Genomic DNA, 27,406 nt, shown 5'->3' with positions numbered 1-27,406 from the left:
TTAATGCTCCTAAAATATACTTTATTGTCTTCCTTTAACCTTAATGCAAAATATAATTAGGAAAACTAGCACTATAAACTGTTCTTACAATCTGGTTTTAAAGGGAAAGTTCACCCAAAAATGAAAATTCTCTCATCATTTACTCACCCTCATGCAATTCCAGATGTGTGTGACTTACTTTCTTCTGCTGAACACAAATGAAGATTTTTAAAAGAATATCTCAGCTCTGTAGGTCCAGCCAATGCAAGTGAATGGTGACTAGAAATGTGAATCTCCAAAAAGCACAGGCAGCATAAAAGTAGGGCTCAAACGATTAGTCGACGTTACCGACAACGTCGACAATAAAAAATTGCAGACAAAAAATGTTGTTGTCGAATAGTCATTTGATCTAATTTTAACGTAACATGAGATGAAACTAATAATGGCACACAAGAGGAGCACTTCAGCTCACACCTGAATGAGGAGAGGAAGAAAATACTACTCGCAGTCCAGACGCACTCCAGACTTTCCAAACAGCTTCAGGTGATGTAGATCGCAAAGTGTGAGGAAATTATACAAAAATACAAAATAAGTAAATACAGAAGCACTCTCGTTGTGTAATAATGCGGAGCCGGAGTTGCCCGCTAAAGCAAAACTTGCCTGCTGAGCGTCTTTAAAGGAAACACCTTTAAAGATATAACATCATTATATCTTTAATGCATCTTTTATTAAAGTTCAGATAATAAGGAAGCAGGTCATGTAATGAAACTGGCATTTCTCTGTGCTGTCAGCACCTCTTCTATGAATTGCGTGAAGCGTCCCAATCTAAAGGGGGAGAGATTGAAACTGCACCTGGCTGAAGCACGCTCTGTCGCGGGATTGCTTGTCCCTCACATGCGCGACTGCTGCAGCTAGATTATTACGTGAAGGAGCGCAACGTATTGAATCATAATACAAATACTGATCAGCCACAACATTAAAACAACCTGCCTAATATTGTGTAGTTCCCCCTCATGCCGCCTAAACAGCGCCAACCCGCATCTCAGAACAGCATTCTGAGATGATATTCTTCTCACCACAATTGTACAGAGTGGTTATCTGAGTTACCGTAGTCTTTGTCAGTTCCAACCAGTCTGGCCATTCTCTGTTGACCTCTCTCATCAATAAGGCATTTCCGTCCACAGAACTGCCGCTCACTGGATGTTTTTTGTTTTTGGCACCATTCGGAGTAAATTACAGAGACTGTTGTGTGTGAAAATCCCAGGAGATCAGCAGTTACAGAAATACTCAAACCAGCCCATCTGGCACCAACAATCATCCATGTGATTATCTAATCAGCCAATCATGTGGCAGCAGTGCAGTGCATAAAATCATGCAGATACGGGTCAGGAGCTTCAGTTAATGTTCACATCAACCATCAGAATGGGGAAAAAATGTGATCAGTGATTTGGACCGTGGCATGATTGTTGGTGCCAGATGGGCTGGTTTGAGTATTTCTGTAACTGCTGATCTCCTGGGATTTTCACACACAACAGTCTCTAGAATTTACTCTGAATGGTGCCAAAAACAAAAAACAGTTTTTTGTGAGTTAAAGATGGATCGAAGTGTACAGAAAGGTGAGAGAGGGTAGTCTTCGCCCCATTATACACTGCAAGAAAATAAGTTTTTGATTTTTTTTTTATTTTGGCTTGTTTTCCAAAATAAACATCTAAAACTCACTCTAAAAATACATTTACTTTTGGAGCTATACTGAAGAAGTAAAATGTGTTCTCTGAGAATGTTGAATATAATATTAAATTTTTTAATATTTAAAAATATCTAAAAATTCTTTCTACATTAAAGATCTAGACTGTAGCTGCTGAGAAGATTTCCAAGTATATTGCACATAACAATGAGAATACCCTACCACCTTTTTTTTTTTTTATTCCTGTATTTTATGTTTCATAATTCCTGTGACCTTGTATTTTCTGTGATATTATCTACCTAGTATGTATTCCATTCTAAAGAGACCGCAGGGTTGAGTAGGGTGGGAGAGGGAGGGAGAGAGGGTCGGGTTATTGAATTATCACGTGTATTCATGTTCACATTCTGGCTAGTTTATTGTTAATTAATAAAAGAAGTAAAAAATCCTTAAAACAAGATACATTTATCTGAGAAGCAAAATATAAGATATTTAGACTTGCTTTTAGAGAATAGATCTTGAATATAAGTATATTTTGTCTTTACTCCAGTCACAGAAGTATAACAAAGTGAAAAAATACACATATACAAAATACACTTATTTTTAAGATACATTCTCTTAAAGCAAGTCTAAATATCTTATATGTTGCTTCTCAAGTAAATGTATCTTGTTTTAAGGATTTTTAGATATTTTTAAATGCAAAACAAGACAAAACACTTGATAACAATAGGATTTGAATAGCAGTGAATTTTTTATTGAATTAAATTAATTAAAAAAAATCTTTTAATTCAGTGAATGTCATTTAGAGGTATTTTTAAAAGATGATTTTGGCCTCTTTATTGTTAATAAGCACGTTTAATACAACCTTTTAAGTCAAGCTGAATAATCGGTTAAGAGCTAATGATTAATCATTGTAATAATCGTCGAATAGTCGAATAATCGTTCTAATAATCATTAGATTAGTCGATTATCAAAATAATCGTTAGTTGCAGCCCTACATAAAATTAATCCATACGACACCATATCTTCTGAAGCGATCCAATTGGTTTTGGGTGAGAACAGACCAGAATATAACTCATTTTCACTATAAATCATGACATCAGCAGTCTCCTTGACAATCATGATTCCAAGCTCGAGCTTGTAATCGTGCTTGAAATCCTCATCATGCCTAGAGACTGCAATGGCAAGATGTACAGTGAAAAAGGAGTTATATTTTGGTCTGTTTTCACCTAAAACCAACTGGATCGCTTCAGAAGACATTGATTAAATCACTGGAGTCTTATGAATTACTTTCATGCTGCCTTTATGTGCTTTTTGGAGCTTCAAAGTTCATGTCACCATTCAGTTACATTGTATGGACCTACAGAGCTGAGATATTCTTATAAAAATCTTCATTTGTGTTCTGCAGAAGAAAGAAAGTCATACACATCTGGGATGGCATGAGAGTGAGATAATGATGAGAGAATTTATATTTGTGGGTCAACTATTCCTTTAAAATATGATCCAGTGTCCGAGCAAAAGACACACCAGACAATTAGGCTAATGTCTGCATAGTCTTATCATGAAAGTTTATTTAGCGTCTGTTTTCTGTTTTCCAGTTGAATCGGTCTCTGCATTTCTTGGAGGAACGAAGCCCTAATCATCCATTCTTCATGATGTTGTGTCCGCCATCCCCTCATTCACCGTGGACTGCCGCCCCTCATTATCAACAGTCCTTCAGTGATGTTAAAGCTCCACGCGACGGCAGCTTTGACAAACCTGGAAAGGTCATTTGCTCTTAATTACATTTAACGGATAATGGGGAGGTGCTACACGGGGTGTCCCCTGATCCTTAAAAAGTATTTCAAAGTCTTAAATTCAATTTTCAAAATGAAAAGCATAGAAAAGGTCTTAAATATCATTCAAGGGAGTTTTAAATTTGTAGACGGAAAGACAAGAGACGCTGCTGCCGAGATAAGGGGCTTTGGGTTAAACATGCAGTGCAGCAATTACGGAAATGAAATGCCAGCAATTACCTTTAACTGAATCATTGGCAATCATGCTCGTTTTTTGTGCATGAGAATCAATAATCTGCTTTCGAGCATGCGACACACTGTGCTGTATTAAAAAAATAACAATAATTGCACACATTGCAATGCCTTTGCATTGTAAAGATGCCAACAGATGATGTTTAGTGTTCAGCAAATTGCGATATATTGCTACCAAACACTAAATCGCTGTTTTTAATGTTTGCGCACATAGTTTACAACTGGGCGACTTGAGGGAATAATCAAATGTAATTTCCTAATTTGTCCTCTGTCTTATATGTTGTGTTGGAACATCTGATTCATTCTAGGGAATCGATTCTTTCTATACTGTTCTCTTTCTGAATGTAGCTGTAGAATGTCCGAATCATTCTAGTGAATCGGTTCGTTCAGACGGTTCATATAAGGGGTGGGGAAAATTTTTCCTATTAAAAATACGAGTAAATCTGTGGGCCATTTGAGTTTTTACTAAATTATTCATGGCCCATACAATTGCAATTTCTGATAGTGGGTTGAAATCAATGTACACATTCCGTTACATGCTCACGCACCAAGAAAAAAGAAAAAAATAAGTCTTTGGATTACACAATATTTCGTGATATTATTTTACATTTTTTAATAAAAAATAAATTTAGAGTTAATGGAGTCAATGTCATTTTTGCTTTTCAATTTATTTCTCGAATGGCTTTGTGGGCCGGGTAAAATGGTCTCTGAGGCCTGACGTTCCCCACCACTGATGGAAATGAACATATTCAATAAACGATTATTCATATATTGCTGTTTATTAAGATGTATTAATATACTGTTGCATATACATCAATGCAATTTAAACTTATTCTTCTATTCATTTAGTGAAATAGTGGGGCTATTTTACTAAATTATTTTACCTGGCAACAATTGCTATTTGGTTCAATTTATGATTCTTTTGGTTATTCTTTTTGCTATTTAATGACTAAAAAATGTATATAAGTGTTTTGTTGTTGTTTTTTTACATATATGGTCTTGATGGAATAGTTCACTGAAAAATGAAAATTCTCCCATTATTTAATCACTCTCATGCCATCTTAGATGTGTATGACTTTCTTTCTTCTGCAGAATACAAATTAACATTTTTAGAAGAATATCTCAGCTCTGTAGGTCCTCACAATGCAAGTGAATTGTGACCAAAACTGTGAAGTTCCAGAAAGCACACAAAGGCAGCATAAAGTAATTCATGTGACTCTAGTGTTTAAAACCATATCTTCTGATGTGATCTAATCGATTTTGAGTGAGAACAGACCAAAACGTAACTCCTCCTTCACTGTACAGCTTGCTATTGCAATCTCTAGGCATGATCAGAATTTCAAGCTTGATTATACTTCCTAGTGCTTGATGCATACACAGAGCGCTAGATGATGCTATAGGAAGTGTAATCAACCTTCATGAGCATGCCTAGAGACTTCTGATGTCAAGGTTTATTGTGAAAAAGGAGTTATATTTTGGTCTGTTCTCACTCAAAACCGATTGTTTCGCTTCAGAAGACGTGGAGTCGTATGGATTACTTTTATGCTGCCTTTATGTGCTTTTTGGAGCTTCACAGTTTTGGTCACCATTCACTTGCATTGAATGGACCTCCAGAGCTGAGATATTCTTCTAAAAAAAAAAAAAAATTTCGCCATCTACAGTAGAAGTCAGAAGTACATACATATAAGTCATTAAATCTCATTTTTTTAAAACCCCTCCACAGATTTCATATTAGCAAACGATACTTTTGGCAAGTTTAGGACATCTACTTTGTGCATGACACGAGTAATTTTTCCAACAATTGTTTACAGACAGATTGTTTCACTTTTAATTGACTATATTACAATTTCAGTGGGTCAGATGTATATACACTAAGCACTAAGTTAACTGTGCCTTTAAGCAGCTTGTAAAATTCCAGAAAATGATGTCAAGCCTTTAGGCAATTAGCCAATTAGTTTCTGATAAGCTAGTTGGCTAATTGGATGCCTACCTGTGGAAGGAGATGCATTCTGTCTCCTAGAGATGAACGTAGTTTGGTGCGATAAGTGCAAACCAATCCCAGAACAACAGCAAAGGTCTTGTGAAGATGCTGGAGGAAACAGGTAGACAAGTATCTATATCCACAGTAAAACGAGTCCTATATCGACATAACCTGAAAGGCTGCTCAGCAAGGAAGAAGCCACTGCTCCAAAACCACCATAAAAAAATCTAGACTACAGTTTGCAAGTGCACATGGGGACAAAGATCTTACTTTTTGGAGAAATGTCCTCTGGTCTGATGAAACAAAAATGTAACTGTTTGGCCATATTGACAGTCATTATGTTTGGAGGAAAAAGGTGAGTCTTGGAAGCCGAAGAACACCATCCCATCCATGAAGCATGGGAGTGGCAGCATCATGTTGTGGCAGTGCTTTGCTGCAGGAGGGACTGGTGCACTTCACAAAATAGATGGAATCATGAGGAAGGAAAATGATGTGGATATATTGAAGCAACATCTCAAGACATCAGCCAGGAAGTTAAAGCTCGGTCGCAAATGGGTCTTCCAAATGGACAATGACCCCAAGCATACCTGCAGAGTTGTGGCAAAATGGCTTAAGGACAACAAAGTCAAGGTATTGGAGTGGCCATCACAAAGCCCTGACCTCAATCTGATAGAAAATTTGTGGGCAGAACTGAAAAAGCGTGTGCGAGCAAGGAGGCCTACAAACCTGACTCAGTTACACCAGTTCTGTCTGGAGGAATGGGCCAAAATTCCAGCAACTTATTGTGCTTGTGGAAGGCTACCCAAAATGTTTCACCCAATTAAACAATTTAAAGGCAATGCTACCAAATACTAACAAAGTGTACGTAAACTTCTGACCCGCTGGTAATGTGATGAAAGAAATAAAAGCTGAAATAATTCATTCTCTCTACTATTATTCTGACATTTCACATTCTTAAAATAGTGATCCTAACTGACCTAAGACAGGAAATGTTTTCTAAGATTAAATGTCAGGAATTGTGAAACGCTGAGTTTAAATGTATTTGGCTAAGGTGTATGTAAACTTCTGACTTCAACTGTAGGATGGAATGAGGGTACGTAAATGAGAGAATGTAACTTTTTGGGTGAACTATTCCTTTAAAATCTTTTTAAAATTGCCATTAAGAAGTCTTAAAATGTCTTAAATATTAATTACCTTAAACCCTGCTGCAGTTAATGTCCTTCGTAAATGATGATTTTGAATTTGCACCAAACTGTCAGAAAAATGAAAATAATAGCTAGCAATTTATTTGTATTAAATACTCTGTTTATTTGCCAATGAGTACAACAAAGTATAATTTTTTAACAAGATGTTTGTTGAATTTTCACTGATTTAATAAGGTCACATTTAATTTTGCATTCTTGAAAAACATTTTTGACATTGCGGTCTTAAGTCACGATAACAATAAATTCTTGGTTTGTGTATCATCATAGAACGCTTTATTTCCGTCACAACAAAATATTTTTTGTCTGTTCCCCTGTAATACTGTACATCCCCTTAACTGCTGTAAATGCCAGATGTGTGTGGCCACGACATGACCCTTAACAGCAAAGATACTTTTTCTCTATTCTTAGGACAAACATTGGTTACTACGGCAACCTGCGAACCCGATGCCGAACAGCTCCATTGAATACCTGGATAACGCTTATCGCAGGAGGTATGCAGAGCATACATACATCTTGTAAGAAATATTAGCAAATAAATTACATCATAACCTCCACATTTAATATTTGCTATAGGTGGCAGACGCTTCTCTCTGTGGATGACATGGTGGAACAACTAGTGGAGAAACTGCGCTCGTTGAAGGAGTTGGACAACACGTACATCTTCTACACTTCTGACCATGGCTATCACACTGGTGTGACTTTTATGACCTTGTGCCTCCTGGTTTTATTAACCTGTTGTCGTCTGGCTTTATAACACAATTTGATTTGATATCTGATTCACAGGCCAGTTCTCTCTGCCCATTGATAAGAGACAGCTGTACGAGTTTGATATTCGCATCCCTCTCTTGGTTCGTGGACCAGGAATCAAAGCAAAACAAACACTGCAGGTTAGCACAGGGTGTATTATATAAATGTATTATATACTTCTATATAGTGCATTCTATATATATTTGGGTACTAGAAATACTCGGCTCTTCTGCATTTGGTACATGAATTACCACCTACTACATGTCTTCAGTGACGCAAACAAAATAGATATCATACAGTGGCTATTTACAATGTGTAAAAGATGTAAACCTGAGTGGAAATAGTGATAAATACTGTTTGCACCAAGAGTAAATGGCAAAAAACACAGTTATGAGCACACTAAAAGTGCAAGTAGTGATTGAAGTAATATGCCATTTTTGCTAGGTGTAAATTGTCAGAGCAGTAGTGAATGTATGTACTAAAAAGAGCCTTTTGCCAACAAAGTTTCCTTTTAGCAATTAGTGTAAATAGACTCTGCCATATACAGTTCTGATGCATTCAGTAACATCTGTCTGAATGTCCGTCAGTCTCCAGTGATGAATATAGATCTTTCCATGACTATTCTGGACATCGCTGGAGTCAATCTCTCCACTGTCAACATGGATGGACAGTCGTTCTTGCCACAGATGGTGAGTGTGGCATGTTGTTTACTTCCTGTTTTCTTACATGTGTATTTTATTTTGGCATAATTCTTGTATTGTTTGCTTATTGCACTGTTCTTGGGCTATTCACTATACTCTCGTAAACTGGAGGTCGACCGATAGTGGATTTTGCCGAAACCGATAACTAAGGTGGTGGACCAAACAGATAAACGATAAATCGGCCAATAGTTAATCAAATCGATGTTTTTAGAATGCTAAAAAATTGTCTTACTGTTTCATTACTATGATGGGCACAGACATTGCGGCTACAAGAGTCCAAAATGAATAAAATCCTAGATGCAGTTTATTGTGTAACCAAAACCCCCAATAATAACCAGGACAAAAATACGATTTGGTGCATAACAGGAATTTTAACTATAAACAAGCCTGAAAGCCCCGTTACAATGCTCTATATTTAAGTATTTACCAAATTAAGATTTTTATAGCCTATGTATTCACCAGATAAAGATGTTGAATATGTATATTTCACCAAGTTTCTTATTATTCACAAGATATGAAGTTGGAGACACGGTGTATGTGCTGACAGAGCATGTTTCCATAGTCGCATTTTTCTTTGCATGATCTTGCTTCAATTTATAACACTTGATTATCTAATCAAAATAACAAAATATGCATTGAAGTGAGAGAAAAAATATGGATGACTATTGTTACTGATGAAAAATGTAGAAAACAGTAAATCCCCTCAAGGTTTCAGTGATTGTCTTTATTTCACCTCTAGAGGCCACTGTTATAGTGTAGAACCAAGCCGTTCTAACTGTAGAATCCTCCAGGGCCAGTCATAGGAGAAAAAGGAGAAAGAAAAAAAAAAACTATCAGCAAAGATTTTTTTTTTGCCGATAACCAGAAGTTCCAAAAAGCAGCTATTGCCACTGATTAATCGGTAAAACTGATATAATGGTCTACCTCTATTGTAAACATAATTATGCCATATCACTTGTTTTATGCTGCTTTTTTTTTTTTGCAATTTTTTGCTATACTGTATATAACAATATTACAGTACATCACTCATCTGTATATACAAATCATATTGGTCTTTATTGTGGTTGAATCTCACCTCAAGTGAGAGTATTTTCACCCCAAAATCCAAAGAAAAAAGTAGAAAATTCTATTTTACATTACATTTGTGACATTATTTTCATGACAGTTAAGAACATCAACCCCCGCCCCCCCAATCTCTCATCATTTACTCACCCTCATGCCATCCCAGATGTGTATGACTTTCTTTCTTCTGCTGAACACTAATGAAGATTTTTAGAATATATCAGCTCTGTAGGTCCTCACAATGCAAGTCAACAGGGTCCAAAACTTTGAAGCTCAAATAGCATATAAAGGCAGCATAAAAGTAATCCACATGACTCAAGTGGTTTAATCCATGTCTTCAGAAGTGATATGATAGGTGTGGGTGAGAAACAGATCAATATTTAAGTCCTTTTTTTTTTCTTTTTTTTTTTTTTTACTATAAATCTCCACTTTCACATTATTTTGTTTTTGGTTATTCACATTCTTCGTCCATATCACCACCTACTGGGCAGCGAGGAGAATTGATAGTTAAAGGACTTAAATATTTATCTGTTTCTCACCCACACCTATCATATCGCTTCAGAAGACATGGATTTAACCACTGGAGTTGTATGAATTACTTTTATGCTGCCTTTATCTGCTTTTGGAGCTTCAAAGTTTTGGTCACTATTCACTTGCATTGTATGGACCTGCAGAGCTGAAATATTCTTTTAAAAATCTTCATTTGTGTTCTGCAGAAGAAAGTCATACACATCTGGGATGGCATGAGGATGAGTAAATGATGAAAGAATTTTTCTTTTTGGGTGAACTATTCCTTTAATCCTAATTGCAACTTCTGTTTTAATAGTCCCCTCACTATTTTGATTTGTAAAGTGATGATTCTTTAGACTTTCATTATGGTATCAGTTATGTCAGTTTGCGTGAGTGTATACACAGTGTCTTTTCTGTTCTAATGTTCTCGATGAAGGCACCATCATTGCGTAATGGCACAGAACGGCCCTTCTTTCTTGTGGAGTACACTGGTGAGGGATATTCCTCTGAAGACCCCAGCTGCCCCAAACTTGGCCCTGGACTTGCTGTAAGTGTTTATGAATTATTATGAAGCATTTTCCCATACTGAGCAAAGTTTAATCATTCTTTCCTCTATAGGAATGTTTCCCAGACTGTGTATGTGAGGATGCTTTTAATAACACATATGCCTGTGTCAGAACTCTAAAAGATGGTAACCTGCAGTACTGCGAGTTTGCTGACAATGAGGTGAGTGCTTCATAGCACCAATCAGATTAATCAGATTTACTCACAAGAGCACTAGAATAAGTCATATAGTTTGGTTGTAGTTGTATATACACAGTTTGTAAATGAAAAGAATTCACTTAATTCTCATGTGATCTTTGCAGTCGTTTGTAGAGGTGTACAATCTTACGGCCGATCCCCATCAGTTGGAGAACATCGTGAAGAAGGTTGACCCTTCTCTCCTGCAGACCATGAACCAAAGGTTGATCAAACTGCAGTCCTGTATGGGAGACAGCTGTCGAAACATCAAATAAAACTTTAAATACCAAGAGTGGGCCGGATCCCACCAGTTCTGATATCTCAGCACCAAGATTCGATAATCTGAAGATGTATCAGGTTGTTCACTTGCACATCTTTCCCGAAACGTTTAATTCTGATCGCCTGAATCATACTCACATCTCTCCTTCAAATGTGAATGTATCTAAAGCACGATTTTCATATGCACCTTGATAATTCCCTGTGCTGTCATACAGCTACAAGGAAATTCTTTCTGAGGGCTTGAACCAGTTTAACCGGAAGTTTACATGTCGTCAGTCTTGTTTTACTTCAAACGGTCATCATGCATTTGTTGTTTTGCCTCTTTTGAGCACTTTTATGGTAAATGAAGTTTAAACCAAATGTTGTTGAGTATAAACTGTGCTAGAAATATACAATCATCGAAAAACATTTACCATGTGTTTTAAGAATCATTCTTGTTTTTTTCTTCCGCAGGGTGTTTTATTACATTTTCTTCATACTGTGAATAAAACCATATAAGTATGCATAACTGCTAATCCAAAGAATCCAGTGGAAATCACTTTCTGATATTGTTTTAAAATGAATTTTGCTTCATAAAGGGAAAGATTTTGCCAACTATGATTTTATCTCAAATGTGATTGTGCCTTTTTTTGCACTAAAGCAGTGTTTGTGCCTTTGTATGATACAGATGTCTAATTTTGAATAATCAATAAATTTATAAACATATGGTTTACATTGCTGTCATTTAATATTAATGTTTAAATTAAAAGAAATTAAATCTGGTAAACTTCATCAGCTAAAAGTGACATGGAAGATGTGTAATAGCCATAGTTACTGATCTGATCATTCATCATGGGGATTTAAATCCTTATTAGGTCAATTTTTATTATATATAAATAAAAAGGTTTTTCATGCATTTTGAATAATTTTATATTGTAATTTACAACAAAACGTGATACTCCCCATTTTAGTCTTTACAGAAATACACAATGTAGGATGCTTCTATTCAAATATGTTAAAGGTATTCATTGTTTATTCTCTGGACAGTTTTAAACATGGATAAAGACAACATTTTCTTGTGCTTCGCAAGCATTGTCCATTTAGAGATATTTGTAGACTACTTTTTCTTCCACCGTCTGGACCTCCATTTTAACCGGACACTTGTAGAAATGAGACAGCAGTTCCTCAGTGTACCCGATAAGAAAATACAGTTTCGTTGGTAAGAGTTTCTGTATCATCACAGCACAAATGACAAGGATGTTTCCTCTGCGTTTGATCACCAGTTCATCAGCTAAACAGCCATGAAATGTGCCGTACATGAAGCGCCTGATGAAGACGTCCTCCACTATCCGCTCTGCCGCTCCATCTTCACCTTGAAGATTGCCTATGGGATGAGAAGGGGGACAGGAAAATTATGCATTAGGACACTTTCCAATCAGTACACTTACTACAGGCACAATGAATTCCTGTTACATTCCAATGGCACTTCCGGTAGTTTGTGACTATGGGATGAGCTTTTTTTGTGTGTTTTAAATCATTTAGCAGAAATTACTGGTGCATATTTCCATTTATGCGATAGCTACCAATTATGCTAGATTATACTTATAAGTGTACACATATGTCTCAGTTGCCAAGACCAATGATTTCCATCACTTTTCCAGGCTTGGAGTTTTAAAAAATACCATGATATTTGCAGGTTTCCCACAGTTGTGGGAATCTGGGTCAAACCATTGTGATGAGAATTGCAAAAAAATGCTGGGAATCTAACAGGTTGAAGATTACAGGTCTGTTTCAACGGTTAAGGCTCTGGGTTACTGATCAGAAGGTCGGGGGTCCAAGCCCCAGCACCGCCAAGATGCCACTGTTGGGCCCTTGAACCTTTCTGCTCCAGGGGTGCCATATCATGGCTGACCCTGCACTCTGACCCCAGCTTAGCTGGGATATGTGAAAAAAAAAGAATTTCACTGTATATGTGCAAATGTATAATGTGTGATAAATATAATTATTATTATTAATTAATTAAATGATGTAGGACGATTACTGGTGTGTTGGGAGAGCCAGCCCTTCCTGTGTCCGATGTGATGGGGGTGATATGACTGCTCATAAGTCAATGGCCTGTCTCCTTTACCCACTCGAATACGGGCTGCACGGTTCTGTTAGAGAGAGGTTAAATGAAATGAAAAGTTCTCTAGCTCATTTCTTGTACATTTTAACCTCTGAAGTTTAATCACATACCTTTAAACATGCTGCAGTACAGTGAATGTTCTTCACACATGCAGGAGAATTGAACTGGCTGCTCACCATCTGCAAAAAATACAGATTGTTAGATCAATTAAGTGTGCAGTTAATTATGTATGTGACCTAAATCTACACACCATCAACATGCTTTTTCCCATTTCCCATTACATTCAGTGCCAGTGTCACTATTTCAATCGCAACACTTGTCATTTTCTTCAGGAATGTAAGGTATGGAAGATGCTCACAAAACTAAGAAAATTAATACATGCAATCTTACCGACAACAATTTAGTCCGTCTGATCAAGAGCGCAGCCATTATTTTTCTTTTCCCTAAAAACTGCACAAGGGAATCAGCGGTGAAGAACGCGTTACTGCCACCTGCCGTACTGGAGGACTATTTTACAGGCCCACTGTATGTAACATAATTTAACCTTAAAGGAATGTTCTGGGTTTAATACAAGTTAAGCTTAATCGATAAGTTTTGTAGCATACAAATACATTTGCAAAGGCTCAAATCTGTGGTAGAGTAAGACAATGGAAGTGAATGGGGCCAATCGGTTAACGTTAAAATACTCACTGTTTCAAAGGTATGGTCACCAGACGTAAACAATATGTGTGTTTTAACACGATTTTTGTGTGATAAAATCACTTACTAACCTTCTCTGTGTAAAGTTATATGCAAATTACAACTTTGTTGCCATGATGACGTAACACTGTAAACAATAATACGACTGTAAAAACGACGAAGTTTTAACAGAAGAATTAATGCAGATGATTTTATTAAAATCATAAGCGTCACATTTCTTCGCGATTCTTGCTTGTGTTTAAAAGAAAAGGAGGGACGAGTCGAATTTTTTTGTTTTTGTTTTTTTGTAGTAATCAACATTATGCCACAGATGTTGTCAGTTGAACTTAACTTGTATTGAACCTATAAATACAACCATTTCAATATTAGATCAATATTAATGTCACATTATTGTTATTAATAATAATAATATAGTTTAACAAAAAATACCTAATTTAAATAAATGAATCTATTTTTTTTACAAAATAAATGTATATATATATATATATATATATATATATACGTTGTATGTATAATTTAACCCTTGTGCGTCAATAAAAAAAGTTACTCAGAGGCCCTTTGTCCATGTCAAAAAACTGCTATAATAATATTATATATTAATATTATTTTCTACTTTCAATTAGTTAATTTTCTTAACTAACATCAAACCTGATCATAACTACCAAATATTCATTCATTTTCAGGATTGTAACCCTTTAAATGCCAGGTTGTTTACATAATGCCACTGTTGTTTTTTTACACACATTTCTCAATACACACATACAAAACACACTCTGACAATCATACCAACACACCCACACAATTTTAGCTGCATCATTAGTTCAATTGCCTGCAGTGCTCTTTAATACAGCAAACAGAAAATAGGGAAAAAGCATGTATTTGCTCCTTAGGCTAAACATGAGGGAAAATGGCACCATCTGGTGGAAAATTATGCCGTTGGCATTAACACAGCCAAAATGATCGAAAAAACAAATATGAAAAAGAGAAAAATGTCCCGAGGGTCGCACAAAGCTTGAATAAATAAATCATTTGAAGTCTTTTATTTTGGAGGGACTTTTATTCTGTTTTACGCAGAACCGGAAGTTACTCAGCTTTTCGTCTCTTCTGGAAGGTCTGTTGTTGCAGTGCAGTTGCACAAGTTTTCTGCGGATCTTCTGTTGCTTTGCGTTCCTTTCCCAATAAAGTGCATCTAATTATAGCAGCTTTATAGCAGATTTGATCTCGCTGAGGCCCTCAGTCATGTCTTCGCCGGTGGAAATGACAGAGTTGTATGATAATGCGCTGCTCGGGATCCTGCAACATGTTGGAAACATTCAAAATTTCCTGCAGGTTTATTTCGGGTTTCTCTACAGAAAGACGGACTTCTACCGGCTTCTCAGCGGCCCACACGACCGCATGGGTTTCCCACCGGGCGTAGCGGAAAAAATGGTGTTCAAGGTAGAGAAACAGACAGCTAACTGCGTGTGACTGACTGTTTGTTTTGATCCACTAAACTAGCTGGTTGCCTTACAAAATTATTCTGGCGGCAGAACCTGGTACACTGATGGCGGTACCATAGTACTTTGATACATAACGTAATCCTGAATGATGACCACATTCATGGTATGTACATGCTTCTCCAAGGTAACATGTCAAAACTTGAAGCGAATTGGGCTACAACAGCAGAAGACCACGTTGGGTTCCGCTTCTTTCAGCCAAGAACAGAAAACTGATGCTGCAGTGGGCACAGGCTCACCAAAACTGTATAGTCAAAGACTGGAAAAACATAGCCTGGTCTGATTAAATCTCGATTTCTGCTGAGGTACACAGATGGAAGGCCCACTACAGCCTCAGCTTTCTGTTCTTGGCTGACAGAAGTGGAACCCGATGTCACCTGCTGTTGTAGCCCATCTGCCTCAATGTTAGACATGTGCATTCTGAGATGATATTCTTCTCACCACAATTGTACAGAGTGGTTATCTGAGTTACTGTAGACTTTCTGTCAGCTCAAACCAGTCGGACCATTCTCTGTTGACCTCTCTCATCAACAAGGCGTTTCCGTCCACAGAACTGCCACTCACTGGATGTTTTTTGTTTTTGGTACCATTCGGAGTAAATTCTAGAGACTGTTGTTTGTGAAAATCCCAGGAGATCAGCAGTTACAGAAATACTCAAACCAGCCCGTCTGGCACCAACAATCATCCAATGCGATTATCTAATCAGCCAATCATGTGGCAGCAGTGCATGGAGGAAAAATTTTATCTCAGTGATTTCGATCACATTGTTTACTCCATTCTGATGGTTGATGTGAACATTAACTGAAGCTCCTGACCTGTATATGCATGATTTTATGCATTGCACTGCTGCCACATTATTGGCTGATTAGATAATCACATGAATATGTAGGTGTACAGGTGTTCCTAATAAAATGGTAGGTGAGTGTACAATTTATATATATATATATACAGTGGTGGCCAAAAGTTTGGAATAATGTACATATTTTGCTGTCTCGGAAGGAAATTGGTACTTTAATTCACCAAAGTGGCATTCAGCTGATCACAAAGTATAGTCAGGACATTACTGATGTAAAAAAAACAGCACCATCACTATTTGAAAAAAGTCATTTTTGATCAAATCTAGACAGCAGCCATCACTCCAACACCATATCCTTGAGTAATCATGATAAATTGATCATTTGGTACTAGAAAATCATTTGCCATTATATCAAACACAGTTGAAAGATATTTGGTTTGTTAAATGAAGCTTAACATTGTCTTTGTGTTTGTTTTTGAGTTGCCACAGTATGCAATAGACTGGCATGTCTTAAGGTCAATATTAGGCCAAAAATGGCAAAAAAGAAACAGCTTTCTATAGAAACTCTTCAGTCAATCATTGTTTTGAGGAATGAAGTCTATACAATGCTTGAAATTGCCAAAAAACTGAAGATTTCATACAAAGGTGTACACTACAGTCTTCAAAGGACAACTGTCTCTAACAAGGACAGAAAGAGATGTGGAAGGCCAGATGTACAACTAAACAAGAGGATAAGTACATCAGAGTCTCTAGTTTGAGAAATAGACGCATCACATGTCCTCCGCTGACAGCTTCATTGAATTCTACCCGCTCAACACCAGTTTCATGTACAACAGTAAAGAGAAGACTCAGGGGTGCAGGCCTTATGGGAAGAATTGCAAAGAAAAAGCCACTTTTGAAACAGAAAAACAAAAAGAAAAGGTTTGAGTGGGCAAAGAAACACAGACGTTGGACAACAGATAATTGGAAAAGAGTGTTATGGATCTTAACCCCATTGAGCTTTTGTGGGATCAGCTAGACTGTAAGGTGCGTGAGAAGTGCCCGACAAGACAGCCACATCTATGACAAGTGCTACAGGAAGTGTGGGGTGAAATGTCATCTGAGTATCTGGACAAACTGACAGCTAGAATGTCAAGGATCTGCAAAGCTGTCATTGCTGCACGTGAAGAATTTTTTGATGAGAACTCTTTGAAGTAGTTTAAGAAGTTCTGAACATTTTTTTCAGATCGAAATAGTAATTTTTCATGTTATTAATGTCCTGACTATACATTGTGATCAGTTAAATGCAACTTTGGTGAATAAAAGTGCCAATTTCTTTCCATAAGAACAAAATCAGTACATTATTCCAAACTTTTGGCCACCAGTGTGTGTGTATAGATATACTGTATATGAATATACATTTTAGAATTTTCCAAAATCTTGAAGCTTTCTTTATATCCAGGTTTAAATAATAATAATCCCAGATTTTTTTAATATGGTTTCAGACTTTTGGACCCTTCTGTGCATATTATTATAAAGTATAAATATAAATACTTACAATAGTGGGCAAGCTGTATATCTAGTACACATTGCCCTCAAAATATCATGTTTGATGACTTCCTCCTGAACCAGTTCAAGTTATTAGTGGTGTTCTTTTTCCAGACGTTTAAATTATTTGAAAAGCTGTCAGAGCAGGACAGAGAGAGAGCAGTGCCCCAGAGGACAGATGAGACAAAATCAGCCCCTCCTGCAGTAGAGGAGCTGGAGGTTCAGTCTGAGCAGGAAGCTGAAGCTCCTGTGGAGGAGATTAGGAGCACAGAGGAGCCCACACCCGTCACAGCCCCATCAGAGCCGAGCACAGAGGCTGGTAGAGAGACTCCACACAGCAGTACAGCTGAACCTGCAGGAGAGAGACAGACAGCGGCAGCCACAGCATCATCAAACACCGACTCGAGCACAGCTGAAGCGTATGTGTGACTTTCAATACATTAGCACAAAAGTATCATGTAAAAGAACATGTCCTTGATGCACAACCCTACATGCACATAGATAACTTGCTATAAGGACTCAACATGACACCACAGCTTTTAAACATGATGGGCTTCATTTATGGAACTCGAACAGAACAAGTTTCAGTGTAAATTGTTCAGAATGCCATTCTTATGTAAATGTATACAGAAATCTGTTCATATGATGCATTGAAAATATATCAATGCATCATTCAGACAGTGAAAATGTAATTTAATAAACTATTAAATGTAGTTACTAAAGTAATGCAAATGTATTGCACATACATTTCTTATCTAAAATAGAATTTAGAACAACAGAGTTTTGCTTTTACAAGTTTGTTTTAGTTACATTTTATGGAGGGCCAAATTACTCAAAATTAAATCATTAAATAATATTTAAATAAGTAATTAATTATGTAAGAATTAATTAAATGTATCATCTAATTTGTGCATAAAATCTCCCATGTATTTCATTTCAACATTAGCTTTGAATCCAATTTAATTTAAACAGTAGCTCTCTGCATCCATATTCATTTTAGAGAACTTGTTTTTGTTTAATTTTTTTATTGTTATTTCAGCATTTATTTCGGCCAACATGTCACTTTCATTTTCTATATGGATTAAAATTAAGCCATTTTCAATGTTTTGGTTGGCGATTAATCTGCAAAAGTTAACAAGAAATCTCTCGTTGCGTCACGGTGTGAAAAATCGCGACTTTAATGGTTTTTGAGGATTTATTGAAATGTTTATTTAATAACATTTATGCTCTCAGCCTATTTTTGAAAATAATTAAGAATCATACAAAAATCATCAAATTGATTTGGGATTGAGTTAAAAAATTTTTGTAGTACATGAACAGTACTGAAATACTGTTCATTTCTATTAACCGGTTCATTTTCGTATGTACTCTCCAGGGGGCAGGAATCCTTTCAGTCCAACCCAGACAGTTACAATGGTGCCATCAGGGACAATTACACTTGGTCGCAGGATTACACGGATGTGGAAGTTCGAGTACATGTCCAGCCGAACATCGTTAAAGGGAGACAGGTGTGTTTTAGCTGCTGGAATCTATTTACATCTGGCAAAATTCACATTTAGAGACTTATCTCATGGCTCCCATTACCACGAACATAATTCGATTACAGGTGTCCGTGGATCTGCAGCCGGGGAGAGTTCGCGTGGCTGCGAACGAGGGAGGGATGCAGCGAGTCCTGATGGAAGGCGAATTCACACACAAAATTAACACTGAGAATTCCTTGTGGAGTTTGGAGCCAGGCCGCTGTGTTGTGGTACACGATATTTTTTAATCAGATATAGAATCTGTATTTTAAATAGTGGTAGTGAGTTTCATTATGGATATTCCTTTTATACACTATACATTTTGTATATTGAATCGTTATAATTTGAAGTATTTGCAGTAATGTAAGCTGCATACAGATGTAATGTATTTTGTTTGTTATAGACAGTCTTTATAATAGTTAGGACTTTTTCCCCACAGCTCTCCCTCAGTAAAACCGGGGAAGTCTGGTGGAGCGCTGTTTTGAAAGGTGAGACTGAGATTGACATAAACCAGATCAACCGGGAACGCACTATGGCAACTGTGGATGAGGAAGAGCATGCCGTCCTGGACCGTCTGAGCTTCGATTACCACCAAAAACTCCAGGGGAAGCCACAGAGCCACGAAATGGTGAGCACACAATTTCTTATAGACCCCATACAATCAGAATAGTATCTTTTGTGGCTTTTAAGGCCTATTCACTAGGGCTGGGCGATATGTAACAAATATTTTTGCGATAATAGCCTTAAAAAATATTGTGATATCCAATTACATCGTCAACTGCCCTGCCGAGGGTCAGTGAATTTTTTTGCTTTATTGATTTTGCTTAAAAAAAATGTATTAATTTACTGAAACACGAAAAACATAAAAGACATTTCTAAATTCAAACTGCTCTTTAAACTAAACAAAATAAGCAATAAAATAACGAAGTGATCAAAAAATCGTATTTAACCACCTCCCCAAATCCAAACATTTACCGTCTCCAACAACAATGCATGCAACCATGAGGAAATAAATCGAATTAAACTTGCAGCACCTCCCGGTATGATCGGAGATAATTTGCAGCATTCTCACAGACGACATTATTCTTGCAAACAGTTTTCAGATGAATGAAACGGAGAAAAAAGAGTGAAAACTCTTTACATGGCTCGTGCTGCACGTCTCAGAACAAACTCTGAATCAGACACAAGCATTGATGGCTATTCTTTTGTCTGTTCTTAAAAATATGACAGTGTGTTTCTTAAAGTGCGTGTCTTTGTGACTAACAGCATTTCTTGTCATGTGTCACTCTGAGACGTCTTACAGGTCGTCCGCCTGTTGCAGGTAGATGAGCAAAATTACCTTGCATGAAAAACATTTGGACGAGGAGCTTGTGAACTGGATTAAGCCTCGTCGCATTTTGCGGGTGGCGGGTGCTAGTTTCACACCCTGGCCATTGGCCTCTGTTTAATATATTTGGCGACTTCCCAGATCCATGGTTTTGCCATTTACCGATATTGTCGATCATCGTCTGTCAGCATTCGGCATCGGGATCTTTGTAAGACATCGTCGATATCCAATTACATCGTCCTGTCACCCAGCCCTACTATTCACACCAAATGCGTGATGGTTTTGAAAGACAAACTGCCAAAGAAAGGTCTATTCAAACCGAGACCAAAACAAATACATTTGAAAAAATTTCACCTCTGTACAGTAGGCGGCGCTGTTCTACAAACATATTTATTCTTGTTTACTGCATGGATCTTTAAGCATTCAGCTGTCAGTGCATGAGATGAATATATTTAATGCCATCAAGGCATTTTTTTACCTGTTTTCATTATGTTCTTTTCATGTTTTTGATGCATTTTTAGGAGTATTGTTCCGTCAGTTTTCATTGCAGTCCGAAGGAAAAAAAAACCTTCGGATTGTCAGCGGACAATTTGCCACACCAGGTGTGAATAGTGCCAAGGGAATCCATTGTTCCTATTCAAAAGCTCGTTCCGAACGAATATTCAAACCAAATATTCTGTCTTGGTGTGAATAGGCTGTTAACTTTGTGGTCATCTCTATGCTAGTGTACGCCAAAACGTTAATATACGCATTTAATGTATGGAATTAACATTTAAAATATAAAGTGCTACTTTTCCTGAAAAACTGACCAAGTCATGGTCTGTGATGTAAACTTAAGCCTTTTACTTTGTATTTCAGAAAGTCCATGAGATGTTGAAGAAAGGCTGGGATGCAGAAGGATCTCCATTTAAAGGACAAGAGTTTGACCCCTCCATGTTTAACATCCCTCCCAGCGCTGTCCAGTTTTGAGATTAAACCACAATGTCAGATGCAAGCACTTACTGTAACTCACTCATGCAAATACACACTGAAATACACAGTGCTGGTGGCAGTTTCTTGCGGTGCTTCAAAACGAACAACATCAACAGTGTGTCTGACACCCTCATGCCAAACTGATTAGCTGACACTTTGATCATTGAATCAATTATTTTGGAATTTGAGCCATTGATCCTTCATGATTTTTATGAAATCAGTTTTCAAATGAGATTTCATTGGCTGTGTTCAGTGATAATTACATTTGTCCGGTTTCTGATAAGAGGTTCAGAGCTTCTTATTTGTCTGTTGTTTGTAATGGGACAGTTCACCCAAAATTTTGAATTCTGTCATTATTTACTCACCATTGTTTTTTATGACTTTCTTCCTTCCATCAAACACAAAAGAAGAAATTAGTCACAGTGACAATCTCAAGTCAATATTCGCTTTATTTGTATGGAAAAAAATATGCAACAAAATGGATGGTGACTGAGGATAACATGCTGCCTAGCATCTCCTTTTGTGTTCCACAAAAAAAGAACGACATGAGGATGAGTAAATGAACAGACAGAGTTTTAATTGTATGTTGAACTATCCATTTATGATTTTAGTTATGATCTGCAAGTGAACAACACAATAATAAATATTTCAGCAGCTTTTTAATCAGATATGATGAGACATTTTTGCATGTTCAGAGTGTAATGGTTGGTAAATGTTAATAAACACCCCCCCCCCCCACCATTAGCATAAAAGTAATCTTTTTTGTTCAACATCTGTGCCTGAATATATTAAAATGTTTTGCAAACATGGAGTTTGTTGAATTAGTGTTTGACTTGTGAATGGCTGTGTTTCTGAAATGCAGTGAGTAGAAATCACTGGTAAATTGTGACCAGACTTGAAAAGAACCACTTTCGTCCTAATTTGAGCCATCTCCAGGGAGATCTTGTCTTGTCTCGTCTTGGCTGTGGCCCGCTTTCCTCTTCTGCCTTTATCTCGGCCTTTCACGCTGCCTTCTTCGCAGCCTTGTCGCTCTTCTTTTCGGCCTTTCAGCTCTGGCTTCCTTTTGTGCCTTTAGATGGTCTTTCACTCTCTGTTTCTTTAACTTGACCTGGTTCTTGGCTCTCTCCTCGTACATTTTTGCGTGGCTATGGCTTGCCTTTGATCTAACTTCAGCTGAGCTAAGGCTCTCTTTTCCTCTACCTTTTGCTGGACATTGGCGTTCTGTTCCTCGATCTTATGTCTTGCTTTTGCACTCTTAGCTCAGCTATGGTTACCTTTATCTTTGCTTTCGCTGTCTGTTCATCTACCATTTGCTGGGCTTTTTCTCTCTTCTCCTCAGCCTTTTGCTGGGCCTCAACTCTTTTTTTTTCGTCAAGATTTTTCTCAGCTTTGGATCTGTTTTCCATCTTTTGTGGAGTGTTGGCTTGCCCTTACAAGATCAAGCAGCTGCCTCACACGGCCAGTCAAAGCCAAGATCTCTTAAGTCCCTGTCACGTAACCACAAGTCCCTTTCATATATATGTTCTTGGAACTGCTGGACAGTTGTTTTCCCTGTCTTCAGGGCTTCCTCAAGCTGGATTTTCTCACTAAAGAAGTAGCAATATCACCCTGCAGCTCTTGCCAGGTTGCCCACTATAGCTAAGCAGGGTTGAGCCTGGCCAGTACCTGGATGGGAGACCTCCTGGGAAAAACCAAGGTTGCTGCTGGAAGAGGTATTAGTGAGGCCAGCAGGGGGTGCTCACCCTGCGGTCTGTGAGGGTCCTAATGCCCCAGAATAGTGACAGGAACACTATACTGTAAAAAGGCACCGTCTTTAGGATGAGACGTTACACTGAGGTCCTGACTCTCTGTGGTCATTAAAAATCCCAGGACACTTCTCTTAAAGAGTAGGGGTGTAACCCCGGTGTCCTGGCCAAGTTCCCCCTATTGGCCCTTCTCAATCATGGCCTCCTAATAATCCCCATCCATTAATTGGCTCTATAACTCTACTCTTTCCTCTCCACCAATAGCTGGTGTGTGGTGAGCGTACTGGCGCACTATGGCTGTCGTCGCATCATCCAGGTGGATGCTGCACACTGGTGGTGGTTGAGGAGATTCCCCTTTTACTATGTACAGTGCTTTGAGTGCCTAGGAAAGCACTATATAAATGTAAGGAATTATTATTATTACCCAGCTTTATCACCTGTTGCTCCCAGGCTCTTCACTCCCCATTTGTCTGACAGCTGATCAAAGAAGGCTTCATCATACATGGAATAAATCATCTGTCTGAACTGTTCAATAGTCAACAATGATTTGTGGATGTGCGCTGGAAAACGCCTTATTCAGGTATAGTGACAGGGACACTATACTGTAAAAAGGCACCGTCTTTCGGATGAGATGTTACACCGTTGCCCCTTTTCAGCGCTCTGCTCTTCTGAATTTTGTCATCTAACTTCCTGTTTGTATTGAAGCTACTGAGAAGTGTTGATTAAAATTAATTACGTGTGGGAGCACAGAAACTATTTTTCAAGAGTGAGTCTACACCCCTTTCCTACGTGAAAATGCTAGTGAGGTGTTTTCTGTTACTGTAAATGTTCGTTTTTACCACACCCGGGGAGGTAAATTTGGCTTATACAGTATAAGTTTATTTCTATAGCACATTATATTAACACACAACGTGCATTAAATAAGACATACTATACATACCATTGTCATCGATCTGCCTCAAAAGCCAAATTACAAAGGTCGGTCGTTGTAATGATAAAATGTTGAAGAAAGAAAAAAACTTATGCATTACTGATCACAATCTACATCCGCAAATCATCTGAACGTATTCAGACATTCACAATTACTAAAAATGATTTTTATTGGCTTCTCAGTCATAGGAGAGTAGGCATAATTGTAACACTTACGGTTTTTGCTCATTTACTCAGAACATGTTAAATTTATTTTTAAAATGCAAATTAAACATTTTACTTAAACGGGTCACTTTACTTAAACAGTAAAAACCCTAATGCTCAAGATAATTAATTGTTTTGAATAGAGAAAATTTAGATAATACAAATTAGTTCAAATAAATGAATCTTGATGAGTATTTTAATTTTAATTTTTTTGTTATTAACAGTTTTTATTGATTCCATGCAGAAAGTCAAATAGAAATAAACCTTGATGAGTATTTAAAACCTTTTCTTTATTTTGAGTTCACAAAACTTACACCTTTTAAGTAACCTGAATAGTTTAATGTTTTGAGTTTAATTAACTTGTCTCTTTAAATTTACATGAACTTAAATTTAACTGGAACTGGGAAGGGGATTTTTATTTCCCAGCATGCTTTACATGGCACTCGATGGGGAGTGTAAATGTTAAAATATAGTTATATAGTGTGTCTTTGTGCAAAATGAATGTAAAAGGAGATACTTATTAGTGTTTAATGTTTTGTTGTGTTGTTTAGAAGAGTTTCTGTCATGTTAAAGTTTTTGGGGGGTTACCATTACGGTGAATAGTGGAGCTTGAGATTAGCTTGAGGACAGGTACAATATTAGATCATTCTACAGTATATTGATATACTTGTTAAGCTTATGCTATACTAATCAAAGCATGGCTTATCCAGTTAGCATCCATTCAGCATGCTAACATTCATTGTATTAGTTTTTTCTAGCTAGTACTAGCTAGCTAGATTCCCTGTACTTGACATATTTAAGTTGAGCCTACATAATTATTTAAATTCAGCCAAAGAGATACATTTAAAGTTAAGTAGCATTAAAATTTATGAGTTAGCTTACACAATATTTCAAGTTAAGAAAGAAATCAATATGCATGAGTAGTACAAAATCTGATAGTTCTGATTACTTAAACTTGTGATTTATTAACTTAAAAAATTAGATTACCTCATTTTTTTTTTAGTTCTGCTAACTTGTTCAGGTTTACAGTGAAACATCAAGTTTAATTTGGAACATATTTAAATTGCAAGTTCATGAGGGCTGATTCAAATTCATTGCAACTAATTTTATGCGTACATTGCGTTTCTTCAACTACAGGCACTTTTATGTCCCAGGGGTTGATGATTTTTATTAAAACCAGCAGGTTTCAGCGGTTGTCTTTTTCTTATGAAACACATTCAAACTGTCACAGTAACTTTATTTTTAACCATGCCTTCAGGATGTAATCTAATTTTGCCACTTTTGAAATGACTTGTGTAAATGGTATTATTTTACCCTTGTCCCAGAAACAGACTTTCAATCTTAGAACATGAAAATGTGTCATAAATATATTATTACAGTTTTAAAACTCTTGTAATCTAAACAAAATTTAAGTAATGAAACCATTGCAATATTTATTGCAATCAAATTGAAATCTATTTAGCGCAATAGGTTTATATATTTTTCTAAAGCAGAAAATCGAAAGATAAAAAAAAAATGAAAAAATTCTATGAATGCATTAAGAGTAAAAAGAATAAGAAAAAAGATGCTTCCTCTTCCGTAACTTTAGAGCCACTGAAACTAAAAGATAACACAAAAATGTAGGCTTCTTTATGGGGTTTAAAACATTTCACATTAACAAAGAAATTCACAGAGATTCACGAACAGAAAGTTGATTCACAACTAGGATGAGATGTACAAGATGAGAGGAGCCTTTATGTGTGCTGTCAACATCTTTAACACTTAGTGAAGCGTTCATTTTATTTTCAAAATTGTTTTTATTTCAACATTTAATCAGTGATAAACTGATAATGTATTGTTTTTTCAAACATTGTGTTTTTTTCTCATTTATTCAGAACATTTTCAATTTAATTTTAAGATGAGTTCACATGTCACTTTTACTTGAAATGTAAAAAAAAAAAATCAAATAAATATTGATACCTAATTAGGCTAAACTTCAAGTTCCGATTCAAAATTGGTAAATGTTGTGAAATTTTCATTTTATTTTCATGTCTGATGTAGACATCTATTCAGTGATAAACTGATATTTTGTTTGAAGCATTCTCCAAGTCACATAACTGAACATGCAGATAATGATTGCATAATGTCTTTATAAAAGACATCTGTGCCTTATTACAGCTAAATAATCCCAAAAATATGTGTGGAACGTAACGAGCACAACAGATCAATGCATGAAAAACAACCTCTTTGTCAGCAACAAACACATGCTGACAAACTACAATAAAATCTTCAAAAACATGGAAATGTAATAGCATTGGGGAGCAGGATATGAAGGATGTATATATTTTGTACAACATTTTATTCCAAGGGCCTTGGTAGCGAGTATTGACACTGACTACCACCCCTGGTGTGCTGAGTGACTCCAGCCAGGTCTCCTAAGCAACCAAATTGGCCCGGTTTCTAGGGAGGGTAGAGTCACATGGGGTAACCTCCTCATGGTCACTATAATGTGGTTCTCGCTCTCGGTGGGGCACGTGGTGAATTTTGTGTGGATGCCGCGAAGAATAGCGTGGGCCTCCACACGCGCTACGTCTCCGCGGTAACGCGCTCAACAAACCACGTTATAAGATGCGTAGATTGACGTCTCAGATGCGAAGGCAACTGAGATTCGTCCTCCGCCACCAGGATTGAGGCGAGTCACTACGCCACCACGAAGACTTAGAGCGCATTGGGAATTGGGCATTCCAAATTGGGGAGAAAATAAATAAATAAATAAATAAATAATAAAAAACAAACCAAATGCAGTGTAATTGCAAAGCAAAATAAATTCAAGTTCAAGTGACAAGTTCAGTTAGTGATGGCTAAATTATTAGTAGTTAAATACTAATTGTTAAATCATTAGTTCAATAAAAATAAAAAAAAACGTATGGTTCTTTACGCCAATTCATTTACATATGTAAATTTGACGTATGACGTCATCGCGTGATTTAGCTGCTTTTAGCGACATTTCAGCAGCCTTTGGCAACTTCCCATGAGAAATAGTTGGCAATTCTGCCACCAAGGCCTCCAGATGGCGCTCTTGTTGGCATTCATCTCTTTGCTGAGGAAGGACACTCGCCCTCCTGTTCTGCAGGCGTTACTTGTGTATTCCGACGTCAAATGATTGGATGAAAGTTGTGTATACGTCACCAGCT

At 37.0% G+C, this 27,406-nt stretch overlaps 3 protein-coding genes across 4 annotated transcripts in view; 2 read left to right on the top strand and 1 right to left on the bottom strand.

The window, feature by feature from the left end:
• Positions 1–11,618, top strand: part of gnsb (glucosamine (N-acetyl)-6-sulfatase (Sanfilippo disease IIID), b) — a 29,124-nt gene extending 17,506 nt beyond the window's left edge. Inside the window, exons 6-13 of the mRNA XM_051683862.1 lie at positions 3,259–3,426; positions 7,282–7,364; positions 7,447–7,565; positions 7,657–7,760; positions 8,208–8,309; positions 10,330–10,440; positions 10,512–10,619; positions 10,760–11,618. Of these exons, the coding sequence (XP_051539822.1) occupies positions 3,259–3,426; positions 7,282–7,364; positions 7,447–7,565; positions 7,657–7,760; positions 8,208–8,309; positions 10,330–10,440; positions 10,512–10,619; positions 10,760–10,909 (945 nt within the window). The 3' untranslated portion in view covers positions 10,910–11,618. The remainder of the gene's footprint in view (positions 1–3,258; positions 3,427–7,281; positions 7,365–7,446; positions 7,566–7,656; positions 7,761–8,207; positions 8,310–10,329; positions 10,441–10,511; positions 10,620–10,759) is intronic.
• Positions 11,619–11,757: 139 nt separating this feature from the next.
• Positions 11,758–13,505, bottom strand: mrps24 (mitochondrial ribosomal protein S24). Its single transcript, XM_051683943.1, has 4 exons — positions 13,408–13,505; positions 13,128–13,196; positions 12,934–13,045; positions 11,758–12,276 (listed from the first exon to the last, which is right to left on the bottom strand). Exons 1-4 carry the CDS (start codon positions 13,444–13,446, stop codon positions 11,993–11,995), a joined length of 504 nt encoding a protein of 167 aa, XP_051539903.1. The 5' UTR covers positions 13,447–13,505; the 3' UTR covers positions 11,758–11,992.
• Positions 13,506–14,798: 1,293 nt separating this feature from the next.
• LOC127432602 (nudC domain-containing protein 3-like) lies at positions 14,799–21,998 on the top strand. Of its 2 annotated transcripts, none has more exons than XM_051683896.1 (6): positions 14,799–15,153; positions 17,650–17,954; positions 18,911–19,043; positions 19,142–19,285; positions 19,495–19,683; positions 21,241–21,998. In XM_051683896.1, exons 1-6 carry the CDS (start codon positions 14,956–14,958, stop codon positions 21,349–21,351), a joined length of 1,080 nt encoding a protein of 359 aa, XP_051539856.1. In that variant the 5' UTR covers positions 14,799–14,955; the 3' UTR covers positions 21,352–21,998. The 2 variants fall into 2 exon arrangements, with proteins under 2 accessions (XP_051539856.1, XP_051539858.1); XM_051683898.1 differs by lacking the exon at positions 14,799–15,153 and adding an exon at positions 15,209–15,318.
• Positions 21,999–27,406: the final 5,408 nt, after the last annotated feature.

Source organism: Myxocyprinus asiaticus, chromosome 42 (assembly GCF_019703515.2).
Source record: "Myxocyprinus asiaticus isolate MX2 ecotype Aquarium Trade chromosome 42, UBuf_Myxa_2, whole genome shotgun sequence".
NCBI classification, from domain to species: domain Eukaryota; kingdom Metazoa; phylum Chordata; class Actinopteri; order Cypriniformes; family Catostomidae; genus Myxocyprinus; species Myxocyprinus asiaticus.
This window is presented reverse-complemented; position numbering and strand designations above follow the sequence as displayed.